The sequence below is a fragment of the Fimicolochytrium jonesii genome (genome assembly GCF_025526975.1).
Source record: "Fimicolochytrium jonesii strain JEL569 chromosome Unknown EV422scaffold_21, whole genome shotgun sequence".
NCBI lineage: Eukaryota > Fungi > Chytridiomycota > Chytridiomycetes > Spizellomycetales > Powellomycetaceae > Fimicolochytrium > Fimicolochytrium jonesii.
In genome coordinates this window covers 240,605-252,365 of record NW_026515688.1, presented here as the reverse complement: position 1 = coordinate 252,365, position 11,761 = coordinate 240,605, and the positions used below count along the sequence as shown (strand labels likewise).

At 55.8% G+C, this 11,761-nt stretch overlaps 5 protein-coding genes across 5 annotated transcripts; 2 read left to right on the top strand and 3 right to left on the bottom strand.

Annotated features, from left to right (window-relative positions):
• EV422DRAFT_479076 (acyl-CoA N-acyltransferase) lies at positions 1–573 on the bottom strand (the record flags this gene model as incomplete). The annotated part of the gene is made up of 1 exon (XM_053067277.1): positions 1–573. A coding segment is annotated over one exon (573 nt), but the record flags the coding sequence as incomplete, so codon positions are not given.
• A 548-nt stretch (positions 574–1,121) lies between these two features.
• On the top strand, positions 1,122–3,784 carry EV422DRAFT_601916 (uridine-cytidine kinase 1-like 1; the record flags this gene model as incomplete). Its single annotated transcript, XM_053073708.1, has 12 exons — positions 1,122–1,195; positions 1,283–1,468; positions 1,552–1,574; positions 1,693–1,744; positions 1,821–1,865; positions 1,951–2,093; positions 2,171–2,287; positions 2,360–2,389; positions 2,461–2,695; positions 2,771–2,855; positions 2,924–3,119; positions 3,233–3,784. 12 exons carry the CDS (start codon positions 1,122–1,124, stop codon positions 3,460–3,462), a joined length of 1,416 nt encoding a protein of 471 aa, XP_052923495.1. The 3' UTR covers positions 3,463–3,784.
• Position 3,785: 1 nt separating this feature from the next.
• EV422DRAFT_171336 (uncharacterized protein) lies at positions 3,786–5,159 on the bottom strand. Its single transcript, XM_053065084.1, has 3 exons — positions 4,689–5,159; positions 4,480–4,616; positions 3,786–4,404 (listed from the first exon to the last, which is right to left on the bottom strand). The coding sequence occupies exons 1-3, from the start codon at positions 5,044–5,046 to the stop codon at positions 3,949–3,951; spliced, it is 951 nt and encodes a 316-aa protein (XP_052923494.1). The 5' UTR covers positions 5,047–5,159; the 3' UTR covers positions 3,786–3,948.
• A 941-nt stretch (positions 5,160–6,100) lies between these two features.
• Positions 6,101–7,205, top strand: EV422DRAFT_601911 (uncharacterized protein; the record flags this gene model as incomplete). Its single annotated transcript, XM_053073707.1, has 5 exons — positions 6,101–6,464; positions 6,497–6,576; positions 6,601–6,666; positions 6,886–6,928; positions 7,009–7,205. The coding sequence occupies 5 exons, from the start codon at positions 6,101–6,103 to the stop codon at positions 7,203–7,205; spliced, it is 750 nt and encodes a 249-aa protein (XP_052923493.1).
• Positions 7,206–7,462: 257 nt separating this feature from the next.
• EV422DRAFT_537410 (uncharacterized protein) lies at positions 7,463–11,748 on the bottom strand. Its single transcript, XM_053070910.1, has 10 exons — positions 11,516–11,748; positions 9,617–11,459; positions 9,369–9,546; positions 9,249–9,300; positions 9,084–9,170; positions 8,953–9,011; positions 8,799–8,878; positions 8,630–8,724; positions 8,455–8,554; positions 7,463–8,373 (listed from the first exon to the last, which is right to left on the bottom strand). The coding sequence occupies exons 1-10, from the start codon at positions 11,543–11,545 to the stop codon at positions 7,781–7,783; spliced, it is 3,117 nt and encodes a 1,038-aa protein (XP_052923492.1). The 5' UTR covers positions 11,546–11,748; the 3' UTR covers positions 7,463–7,780.
• Positions 11,749–11,761: the final 13 nt, after the last annotated feature.

Sequence of the window (11,761 nt, the reverse complement as noted above, 5' to 3'; positions counted from 1 at the left end):
CCACTCATCACGAGCGATTGCATAGTAGAGGGTGTGTCTCGGCTCCTCTCCATACCACATATGGTACCTAAAAACGCCCTCCTTCGTAAAACCCAACCGAGAAGCCGTCTTCTGGCTCGCAACGTTCTCGTGGTGCGTTTTCCATTCCACTCTATACCACGGCGCACGACCACCGTCCTCTGCTTTCACATCAAATGCGTTCTGCATCAATAGGAAGGCAGCCTCCGCGCCGTACCCCTTCCCGCGCAATCTATCGATCGGGGCGGTCCAGATATGTCCGATTTCCACCCGGCGGTGGAGTGGAACGACGTTAAGATAGGCGATCAGACCGATGGGTTCCGGTTCGGCTCCGTTCTCGCTGCTGCCACCTGCGAGACGGATAACGAACGCGGCAAGCGAGCCGTCTCGCGTCGGAGGCTCGAGGTAAGTTTCGGTAGCGAAGGCGGTGTATTCGGCTAGCGAGGCGAAGGGGCCGTAGGGCAGGTAGGTGTAGATGGAGGAGGAGGTTGCTGTTGGCAAGGGGTGGGAGAGGTCGTAGAGGTACGGGAGGTCGGCGGCGGTGAGCGGGGTGAGGACGAGGTTGTGGGAGTGGAGGGGGCGGTGGAGCGGGAGGAGATGGGGTGCTGTGGTGGCCGACATTTTGCGAGTAGCTTTTGGGAGGGGTAGAACTTCCTATTGGGGTGTGAGGAGAAGGACAGGAAGGCCGCGAGCATATGAAGGCCCTTTGATAGCCTTTATGCGAGGGAGGAAGCTGTGGAAAAGCAACGGCGAAGACACCGCGAGCACGACATCGTCGCCGTCGCTTCGTATGACTCTCGTGACAAGTGCGAGTCCCATCGATAACACAGACACAGCAAAGGACACCCGCCACGGGCCACTCCACCCTTCACCGCACCTGTTTGCCCTTCTTCCGAACGAGCCTGTATCACTCGTACAGTACATACCTCTTCATTAGAGTCCTCCTCTCTCGTCGTCGGTGTGTCCGAAGGCGCAGTCACCGGACAAGCCACGCCCTCTGGACTACGAACTTCGGAGCTTCGGCCACCGGCATTTTGCGAATACACGGCTTTTCAAAGTGGCCTCTGTAAGCCCCGTCCGCCAAGCTTCAACCCAACTTAACAATGTCCAACGTCCAAAACGCACCCCAAGGTCACCGCAAGACGAGTACCTTCCTCTCTTCCGGCCGGTTTCCCTGGTAAGACCCACTCCTCCTTTTCTCAGAACGTCCATTTCCGCGCCCAAGTCTCTAGGAATCCTCACAACGATCTTCACCAACCAACAGGTACAACATCGACGGAAAATGCGTGGAACCCTTCATCATCGGCATGGCTGGCGGGAGCGCTAGCGGGAAGACCAGCGTGTCGACGCGGATCATCAGGAATTTGGGCGTGCCATGGGTGATTCTGTTGTCTATGGACTCGTTCTACAAGCCGTTGACGAAGGAGCAGAGTGAGGCTGCTCATCGCAAGTAAGTTTGCGAGAGAGGCCCCGACTTTGATTTGGGCTGGAGTTTGGGAATATGTCGCTGATTTTGGGTTCCGATTCTTGTAGTGACTATGATTTCGATCATCCAGGTGAGGAGCTGACTCAGCGCGAGATGCGGGAGGAAGGAATTTGCGCAATTTAGCGTAAGATGTGGGAGATGAGAGGGTATAGGAAGCTGATGGCTTATTCCGCCGTTGCACCAAACAGACGCTTTCGATTACGAGGCTCTTCAGCAGACTTTGAAGGATTTGAAGAGAGGGTGAGCGCAGAGGTTCGGAGCTGAAGGGTGGTGGAGAAGGAAGCGCTAACGACCGATGGATGGTTTACAACGATAGAGTGAAAGTCGATGTCCCTATCTACGATTTTTCAACACACAGCCGGTGAGAGGCCCATTTCCTATCAGTCTATTACGAATCGCTGTGTGGAGAGACGAGGTTACTGATCCTTGATGCTTCATGTTGGAAGGCTGGACAAGACACAAACAGTATATGGAGCCAACATCGTCGTTTTCGAAGGAATCTTTGCTCTGTACGACAAGGCAGTGAGGGATCTGATGGACCTGAAGATCTTTGTAGATACCGATGCAGATGTGCGGTTAGCGAGGCGACGTGAGTTCGAAAGGGGGGTAGCCACGATTTGCGAGGACGGCGCGGAGGGAACTGATGGAGCTGTTTGGATTTTCCAGTTAAGCGAGACATTGCGGAACGAGGAAGAGATGTCAGGGGCGTGCTGTCGCAGTACCAACGATTTGTGAAGCCGGCTTTCGACGAGCACATTTATCCGACTATGAAATACGCTGATAGTGAGTGGGATTGCAGCTGCAGTATGGGTTCCGGATGATTCCTGTGGCTCAACCTTCACACGTCACGTCCAGTCATCATCCCACGGGGTCTAGACAACGTCGGTATGTAACGAAGTCGGCAATCATCACACCTCAAATCAATCAATAACATTGCCGACCCTTTTTCGACACAGCCGCAATCGACGTAATAACCAAACACCTCGCCCGACAACTCAACGACCGTGGACTAACGCTCAAAGTCGCGCTCGCCAACAAAACGACGCTCAACAAGGAACTCCCACCCACACTACTCAAACTGCGACCAACGAACGAATTGAAAGCGCTGCTGACGATCGTGAGGGACCGGAATACGTCGAGGCATGATTTCATCTTTTATGCGGAGCGGTTGTCGAGGGTTATTGTTGAGAGGTAGGGACTGATTGGGAGGTGGGACTGGGGAGTAGGGTGGAGGGTGTTTGCTGAATGAAAGGTTCTGGCGTGTAGGAGTTTGGTGGAAGTCCCGTTCAAGCCGATGGAGGTCACAACCCCGATCGGGCAAGTCTACCACGGCGCAGTCTCCAGCGCGGAGGTGAGTTGTCCCATTCCTACACACGCCCTCCACCCCAACTGTCGTCTCACACCTGAACCCCTCTTCAGCTCTGTGCAGTCTCGGTCGTGCGCTCAGGCGTAACGATGGAGCGCGGTCTCCGCAGTGTGGTGAAGGATATCCCCATCGGCAAGATCCTGATCCAGACCGAACCCTCGACGGGCGAGCCGCAGCTGCATTACTGCAAGCTGCCCGAAGATATCGCGTCGCGATATGTGCTTATTTCCGATGCGCAGATTGCTACTGGTATGCACGGTGTTTTTGGCGAGTGTGAACACCCTCGGAGTTGTGTTTACTTCACCGGTGTCTGTCCATCCGGCTTGACGTACCAACACTCCTCCCTTTTCTTTCCCCATCAGGCGCAGCAGCCCTAATGGCCATCCGCGTCATCCTCGACCACGACGTCCCGCAAGATCGCATCCTCTTCCTCTCCCTCATCGCCTCGCCGCTCGGCATCCACACCATCGCCAACGCCTTCCCGCAGGTCAAAGTGGTCACCGCCGAGGTGGACATTGAGGTTGATGAGCTAGGCCATGTTGTGCCGGGCTTTGGGAACTTTGGGGATAGGTATTTTGGGACGGGCGGTTAGAGGAGATGGGTGATGGTGCTGGTGGATATGGGAGAGGCATATTCACCCGCGAAAATCGATGCGAAGAACATCAGGCGTACATCCATAGTCATGCAAATCATCGCTCCGCACGAAAGTTCGTACATCCATCATGGCTGGCCTCGCCGACTTCTGCCTCACAGTCGTCCGTCGCGTGTGACAAAGCCTCTGCGCGGGCCATCGCCGAAAGGACGTGAGTACAGCGAACGAGTAATTTAGATTTGAGTAGATAGATAGGTTGTGAATATTGAATCGAATACGGCATACACTTTTTTCGCTGCTAATGAAACTCCAGTAGTATTACAATTGTATTGACTTACGCGAGGAACACGCCAAATCTCTTTACGTTGCATATGTTACATATACGACATGAGGACGGATTTACAACACACAGCAGATATACATATGTAGTGGGCCATAGCAGGGATGCAGATGATGCCCAAGGATTCGGGAGTTGGAAGGCCGCCTTCATGTCGCATGCAACGGAACCAGCGTCACAGCATTCGACAAAACCACCCCCCTCCGCCTCTCATCCTCATCCCTCCTCTTCACCTTCCCCTCAATAACCCAATCCGCCGGTACCCCATCAACCCTAAAAGTCGCATCCTCTACAATCCCCGAACAATTCGTAAATTCCCATTGCACGTTTCCCACAATACCCACCGCGATCGTCTTCTCCCAATGCAGCGGATCTACAAACGCTTCAATGATACCCACCGCCGCCGCCGCACTGTTGGAGAGCGCAGATGACCCGCCGAGAAGTTGCGCGAACGCTTGGTGGGAGATGTCGAGGCCGTGCAAGGGGCAGCCGGGGCAGCTGTCGACGATTTCGACGACGACGCGGGTTTGGAGGAGGGGGTGGGTTATGGCGGCGCAGACTCCGCAGGCGGAGCGGGGGGTGAGGGATTGGAATTGAGCCGAGTTCTGTTGGGAGTGAAGCGAGGGGTGAGAAAAGGATCGAACAAGTGGAATTTTAGCCTTCTTTTCAGGGGGACATACCAGTGCAGCAAACAAGTTGAAATTCCTCGGCACAAGCGGCTTGGCCATCTCCCAGAACGTGTTATAGCACGCGCCATACCAGCCCCCGTTCTCTGGCCCGATTGGCGGTGGGTCGTTCCCGTTCTGCAGGGTCTTGTCTATACACAATTTTTGGGGATTAGTATACTGGTATCAGTCAGAGATGGGCTTGGAAAGTTGGGGCGACTTACATCCATCCCCATAATACGACAACCTTCCCGTATACGTCACTCCCCCACCCGCTGTGTCGACAACCACAGGTGTAGACACAGGCACGGGAGCAACACTCTGCCTGGCCGTTGGCGTCGGCGCGACTACAGGCGGCGGGACAGCCACGGGCGGCGCCGGTTTGGCGGTGGGTGGCTTTGGCGTCGGCTTCGGCGCGACTACAGGCGGCGCGACAACGACTGGCGGTGCTGGTTTGGCGGTGGGTATGGGTGTCGGCGTGGTGGCCTTTGGCGCCCAGAACCGCGCGGGAGCAAAGAGGGCTTGGGCGGATGTGGCGAGGAAGAGGGTAAGGATAGGTGGGAGTGTTCTTGTTGGTAGCATTTTGAACGGTGAGGTGAGGAGTGATGTGGGAAAAGGACGGCTGGATTGGCGAGGACTCCTTTCTTTGGATGAGCACCTCTTGAACTCAACGTCGTTCGGGATACTTGATAGTACGCCGACACAGCAGTTACGAGTACCAGGATTGGCTTCACTACAGCGCGAAACAACCCGATGAGGTGACAGAGAGCTTCAAGCACGAAGGACCCGCCCGGCGTTTTTATATCCCGATGACCCGCCTTTTTCCCGCGTCGGCCTCGCACTATTTTCCTTCACACGTCCTGTCTAGCACTCCCCCCGGGATTGCTTGGCATGAGATCAAACCTAAAAGACCCGGAGGTCCCGACCCGCTCATCGAATCGCACCCCGGCCTCCCCTCATACGTAAACGGCTCAAAACCGACGTTGGTAGTATTGCAAATTCCTTTGACACATCTTATGACAACTTGCGGCTCAGCGGTTCCGCTTACCCATCAACCCCAGACCCCGGACCATACCCGATCGACACACTGTAAGCTGGACTGCGATAAGCGTGCCAAAGGTGAGCTCAAAAACCACCAGGGGGAAGACGGGTGCGGACCCAACGTCAGCTTTTGCTGACAGCATCCTGGTTGGCGGGATACTGTCAATGGGTGATGATGTAAGTTAAGACGCGTCGGGAAGTGAGCTGTCAGTTTTGTCATCTGTCTTGGAGGGGCGTGGCTAAGGAATGCACAACTCGCGCTAAAAGTGATCCCATTGAGGTACAGTACGCATGAGTGAAGCATGCTGGTTGAAGCATGCGGGTTGTCCCAGCCAGATACCTGTAGTTTAGTCTCCCTGTCCTCCCTCTCCTCCTGGCTCCCACCTTCCTGCAAAGTGCAATATATACGTGCTGAAGGAAACAATTACAGCGCACATAATCAAAATGGCATCCCATTTTTGCCATATTTCATTCAAAGGACAGTACAACCTCCAAATTTGCTGTACATATTGTTCAGATAGCATGATGCAGAATTGGCAGGAGAGCATACGTGCCATATCTTATATTGGCGCTTGCCCATCTCACGTCTGGGCCAATGCAGGGGCCAATGCGTGGGAAGCGCATACCGGTAGCACATGCGGATGCGATGGTTGATGGAGGGCACTGTGCCCGCAACGTCGTCGAACACGATAAAGCGGCAGGAAATCGAACGTCATGGAGGACGGATGCCCGCGTTTTGGCGGAGCTCGTGAAGGGGGTAATGTTCCTTCGGTTTTCGAAGCGGCTGCTCCAGTTCGAGGACAGCACCACAGAAGCGCGCGTCCTCCAACTGGACGAGCATCTGATCCATGTCATAATGATCATTGCGCATGAGACCCCTCGCCCTGCGGGGGCGCTCCGCATCAACAGCATGATAACTGGATCTTCGGGGCCCACTCAGACCCTCCAAGACATTCGCCGTTTCAAAGTCGAAGCTCTCATGCACTGCTAGACGCTCCCTTGGCCGAGCTCAACGTTGAGCTCAAGGCATGTCTGGTCCTGCCCGGCGACGAGCGACACTGTGAAAAAGCCGTCAGTTTGACCTGTCAATTTCAGGCCCACCAGACCTTCGACATACTCGCAAACGCGTCTCACATCGTGATTGTGCACCGACGACGACAGGTGCGACAGCTTCGAAACGAGTCAGCCTCCAATTTCAAGAGGCACTCCTTCCGCGTGGTGGGAGGATCGTATGCGACGGATCGTCAGGGGTAACGGCAGTTGTCCGAATTTGGCATTGCAAGTCGAGATGCACTCCAAGAACCGAAAGCTAGACGTCGGCCGTTGACAAGCACGCCAATCTGGTCGGTTTGCATCGCGTAACTAGTCTTTTTGGACCAGGGGTCCGGGACCCCCGGTCCAAGAACATCCACTTCCTTGCATGGTAATTTGAAAAGTCCGAGTGGAGACCAAAAATGCTCCAGATTGGGAGCGCATCCAAACATCTTGACATGGCATCGTTAGGTGCAAAGCGTGCTGCAGAAAGTACGGCAGATCCAAGCTCGTCGGGTGCCCCCGGAATGAAAACGTCTTCTTCCAGATTTTTCTCGGATTGGCGCCAGGATGTGAAGGATATACGAGACTCGTTGAGCGGCCGGCGCGAACTTCAGGCTCGGGATGAGCGAAACCATCGTCCTCCTGAGCCATATCAAGGTCCGTGAAGAGACGGCAGTGTTGGAGACAACTATCTGACCAGTGTGCCTCCGATGCGTTGGTGGATGCAGTTTGTTCTTTGGCTATTGTGCGGTGTTTTGGCTTGCTTTCATCAGGCCGAACAGCGTGCGGACGCCGGAGGGGAAGAAGTACATGTATGGGACCATAAAGCAGCGCCCACCCGTCAGAGTTTTGCCCGCCCCTCGAGAGTCGGCTTGTCCAACTGGTCCGAGACTGATTTCATTGGGGGTGGGCGCAGGTTTATGGTCCCATATTTGCCCGTTTATTTGCCGTGATAGCCATTATATTGCTACTTTACTTTCTAGGTTGAATCAGTTAAGATCTGGTCGATGTCGACGGGGAAGGAGGAGAAGGAGGGCCTTGAGGGAGAACAGAGAACAGGCATGACGGGGGTTTCATCCAACAAACCACATGTATGTACATGTATGTTTAACATTCCCCCAAATCCCCGAGCCTACAGACTCGCCATCCGCGCATCTTCCCACACGGCCAAAACACCTGCATATCCCCACCAATAAGCCGTTTGAGTGCTACCTACCGCCCGTACCCATCCCCTTCCATCCTATTCACCCGCCCCACCATCCCTCCTCCCCGCCGGCGACGCACTCCTAATCTCCACCACAACCTCCGTCCCCTTCGGCCTCCTCGGCGGGAACCCTTTCTCACTCGCCATCTTCACCCTCGTGCCCAACCCCGCCGATCTCGACGTCGATGATGCTGGCGTGTGTTTAGAGACGGGTGCGCTCCGTGGGGCGGGTTCGGGCGACAACGGCTCGTCGAACACGTCGATGAGCTCCGGGGGCGGGGTGGGTGTTTCGGAGCGGGCGCGTTTACGGGGTTTCGGTGTTGTGCTTTGCATGGTCTGTTGTTGGTGGGGACGTGATGATGAAGATGATGATGATGGGGGGAGTGGTAACGACACCCCGCCTGCTGTCGGCCGTGATACCCGCTGTGGTACCGTCGCTGCGTCCTTTCCCTTCCTTTGATCCCCCACACTCCGCCCCGTCTCATTACTGTCATCGATAGTGATGGATTCACCCAGTGGTTTGGCAGCCAGTTGCGCGGCGTAGACGACGCCGAGCGTTCGCGCGAGGTAGGAGAAGACGCGGAGGTGGAGCATGTCGAGGAGGATGGAGGATGTTGGGGTGGGAGGTTCTGTAGGGAAATCGAAGAACGTTCGTAAGAAAATGAAAAAGGGGGGAAAGGGAGGGGCATGTGCAATGAAGGAAGACTCACGAGGTCCAGCCGAAAAACATTTCCCGCGCTTCATCTCCGTCATCTCCGTCTTGATCGGGGCGCCCAGTTTGTCTTCGGACCATGTGTACACGCGCGAGTTCTGTTGTTCCCAACGTCAAGTACGGATAAGCAAAGGGGTAAAACCCAGGTACATACGGGATGGCCGGCAACATACGTTAAAATACCACTCAGCGCAACTCGAGTGCATCGGCGGCGGCGTTCCAGCAGCTATGAGCGACACGATGGACAGGGTGCGTTTTTGCAGGTCCGCTTTTCGCGTTCAAACGTACCTCAATAAACGCCATCATCCTCGAAATGCGGGAGAGGAACGGGGAAATACTCACGTCTGAGCGCGACCAAGTTAAGCAGCGCACCGGCGCCTTCGTTGACGCCGAGGAGGATTACTCTGCGGGCTGGGGAGGTGCTTTGGAAGTTACGGGTCCACGTGTTAATCCATCTATCGGACTACTGAAAGACCCCTGACGGGCTATTACTCACCGGCCATGTTTATCCCAGACGTATTTCGCCACCTCCTTCACAATCAACGCCGTCTCGTCCTATGAATCCCATCAGCAATCAATCATCAACGGCGCTCCTATACCCCTCTACGAAACGGACGAAAAACGTACCACATCACCGCCGATCCCGGGCTGCACGTCAATGAAGGCATGCCCGCCCGAGATGATGCTGTCGATGTATTGTGTGGTTGGGTCGTACTGGTTACAGCGCGGTAGTGAGTGTAAGCTTAATAGGTGTTCATATGGCGTGGTTCACGAGACGGGACCGATACGTACCACGTACGTTTCGGTGATTTTCAGCGTGTTTGTATGTGCGCTTAACCGGCCCCTGTAGTTGTGTGATTAAAACACATGGTCAGAAATCATGTCCTTCCAACCGGTGTGCGTTCTGCGTACTTTGTTTCGTCAAAACTCGGATGTATGAAGATGAATAGTAATCCCGTATGTGACGAGAGATTGGGACTGAGATGAATCTGACCGTTGAACCGGTCAGCGAGGGGATCGTTCTTGATCGTGTGGTGGATTAGGCCGTGCTTCGTGGAGAGGTAGTGTTCCCGGTAGCCATTTAATATGTCTGCATGGGAGGAGGATGGTGAGTGGGAGATTCAGGATAGCTGGGCTGTCATATTCGATATGAGGCTTACCAGGTAAAGAAACCATACGCCGTTGCAACTCATAAGCCGCCGCCTTAACCTTCGTATTCTCAAACACGGGCCTCAAACACCTCCAATACAACGACTGCACCTCCGTCACCCTCTGCACCGTCTCCACCGCCACCTCCCCCGGCCCCCGCGCCACATCCACGCACGGCACCCCATCCCCCAACAACGCCCTCGTGACCGCCACCACCGACGACGCCACCGCATCAACATGGTACCCGCCCTCAAGACACATCACGACCTTCCCGCCCGCCAACCCGCTCAGCATCAGTGTCATCTGTGCGTACCCGGCGGGGGTGACGCCGCAGTTCCCGAGCGGGTCACCCGCAGCCGCATCGAAGCCTGCGGAAACGAGGACGATCTGCGGGTTGAATTCGTACGCGATGGGCATGACGACGCGGTGGAAGGCGTGAATGTAGTCCGCGTCGGCCATGCCCTCGCACGGCCATGGTATATTCACGTTCTTGCCTTCCGCGCCTTTGCCGCCGACGTAGTCCATCCCGCCGATGGTGAGGTAGGGAAAGAACTTGCCGTCGTCGAAGCGGTGCAGGCTGACGTAGAGGACGTTGGGGTCGTTGTAGAAGACCTTTTGGGTGCCGTTGCCATGGTGCACGTCCCAGTCGAGGATCATGATGCGCTGGGCGCCGTGGGCGCTTTGAAGGGCTTTGGCGGCGACGGCGACGTTGTTGTAGATGCAGAACCCCATCGCTTTTGTTGATTCGGCGTGGTGGCCTGGCGGTCTGATCAGCGCCACCGCGTTGCGTACTTTGCCCGTCCAGACCGCTTCCGCAGCGGCAATGGCCCCACCACACGAGAGTCTCGCGACGTCTGCGGTCTCGGAGGAAAAGAACACATCATTGTACCGCCGCTCCGACATATCCTTTAGTCGAACGAGGTCCATGGTCCGCGTTTTGTTGATCTCTTCGATGTGGCCTTCAGTGTGGACCCGCCGCAGCTCGTGCGAGGTGGCAGACCGTGCGGCCAGGCGGACACACCGGTCGACCAATCCGTGCGTTTTGAGCGTCTCGTACGCGTTGTGGACTCGTTCTGGCGTTTCCGGGTAGTCATCGGCGTCGGCTTGGTTGCAAAAGAGGTTTCGATGTGACAGGAGGGCGGGGTCGTAGTAGAGGGCGGTGCCGGAGCTAGGTGCGGGGATGTGGGTGGTGGCGGAGGGCGTTGGAGATGACGGCACTTCGGTAACGGCGAAGCCTTCCCCGTTGTCCTCATAATCCTCTTCTTCTACGCCGTTCACAGCACCATTCGCTCCCGAGTCGTCCAGTCGCATGGCAAAGTCGTCTATCGCGGCATCCTCCAGTGTCGGTGTTATGTCTCGTACCGTTTGCGGGTGTGAGTGATGATGACCATGCTGCATCGCTTCTGGGATCTGTCTCGTGGGTATCTGTTCCGCAGACATGCTCCCGTGAGCCACGCTCGCATGCGCTACGTTCGCGTAAGCCACGTTCGCCTGGGCCATCTGCGGATGAGATATGTCTGCAATGTCCGCATACTGGTCCAGATCAATCGCCTCTTGCCCACCCACATCCCCCAAATGCTGCATGGAATCATGGGGATGCCCCGTCCAGTTGTCCACCCCCGGCTCCATATCCATGCCCATATAACAATCCATTCGGGCGCCCATCGCTGGTGCAAAGTGGTCAAAAGAGGTCGAGAAAGGGTCGTCGTCCAAGTTCGTTGGTTCTCCCTGTGGGAGGAGGTCGAATGACCCGCCGGCAGCTAGGGTGATCTCTTGTTCTTCCCTGTGTACGAAGCTTTCGAGGTCTTCGTCGTGGTCGAGCTCGCGGATGAAGGACTCGGCGGTTGTCGGTGTCTGCAAAATGCCATATTGAGCTCAGCAGGGGGCAGATGCAACACATCTTGACTTACCTGAATAGGTTGTCCCCGTAATGACCACATGAGGACGACCGATACGTATGAAGGGCGGACCAGTCAAGCAGGCAATCAGCGTGGGTTTGCAAGATGCCGTGGTCCGCTAGGGTTACCGGTTGCCTGTGGGTAGACCAAGCGAGAAAGCGAGTGTTCCTGGGTGTTGCGAATCATGTCCAGACAGATCTCTACTATGAGAGCGGGTGGATTCTCTCGCGCGGGGTTAGGGTTACTCCCTCCACAGGG

Coding starts and splice junctions, on each gene's coding strand:
- EV422DRAFT_171336 (XM_053065084.1), bottom strand. CDS start 5,046: ATGCTACCAACAAGAACACTCCCACCTATCCTTACCCTCTTCCTCGCC. Junction 4,617..4,688: donor GTCGTATTATGGGGATGGAT/GTAAGTCGCCCC, acceptor AATTGTGTATAG/ACAAGACCCTGCAGAACGGG. Junction 4,405..4,479: donor TCAACTTGTTTGCTGCACTG/GTATGTCCCCCT, acceptor CACTCCCAACAG/AACTCGGCTCAATTCCAATC.
- EV422DRAFT_537410 (XM_053070910.1), bottom strand. CDS start 11,545: ATGTGGTCATTACGGGGACAACCTATTCAG. Junction 11,460..11,515: donor TACGGGGACAACCTATTCAG/GTAAGTCAAGAT, acceptor GGCATTTTGCAG/ACACCGACAACCGCCGAGTC. Junction 8,725..8,798: donor TAACTTGGTCGCGCTCAGAC/GTGAGTATTTCC, acceptor GAACGCGAAAAG/CGGACCTGCAAAAACGCACC.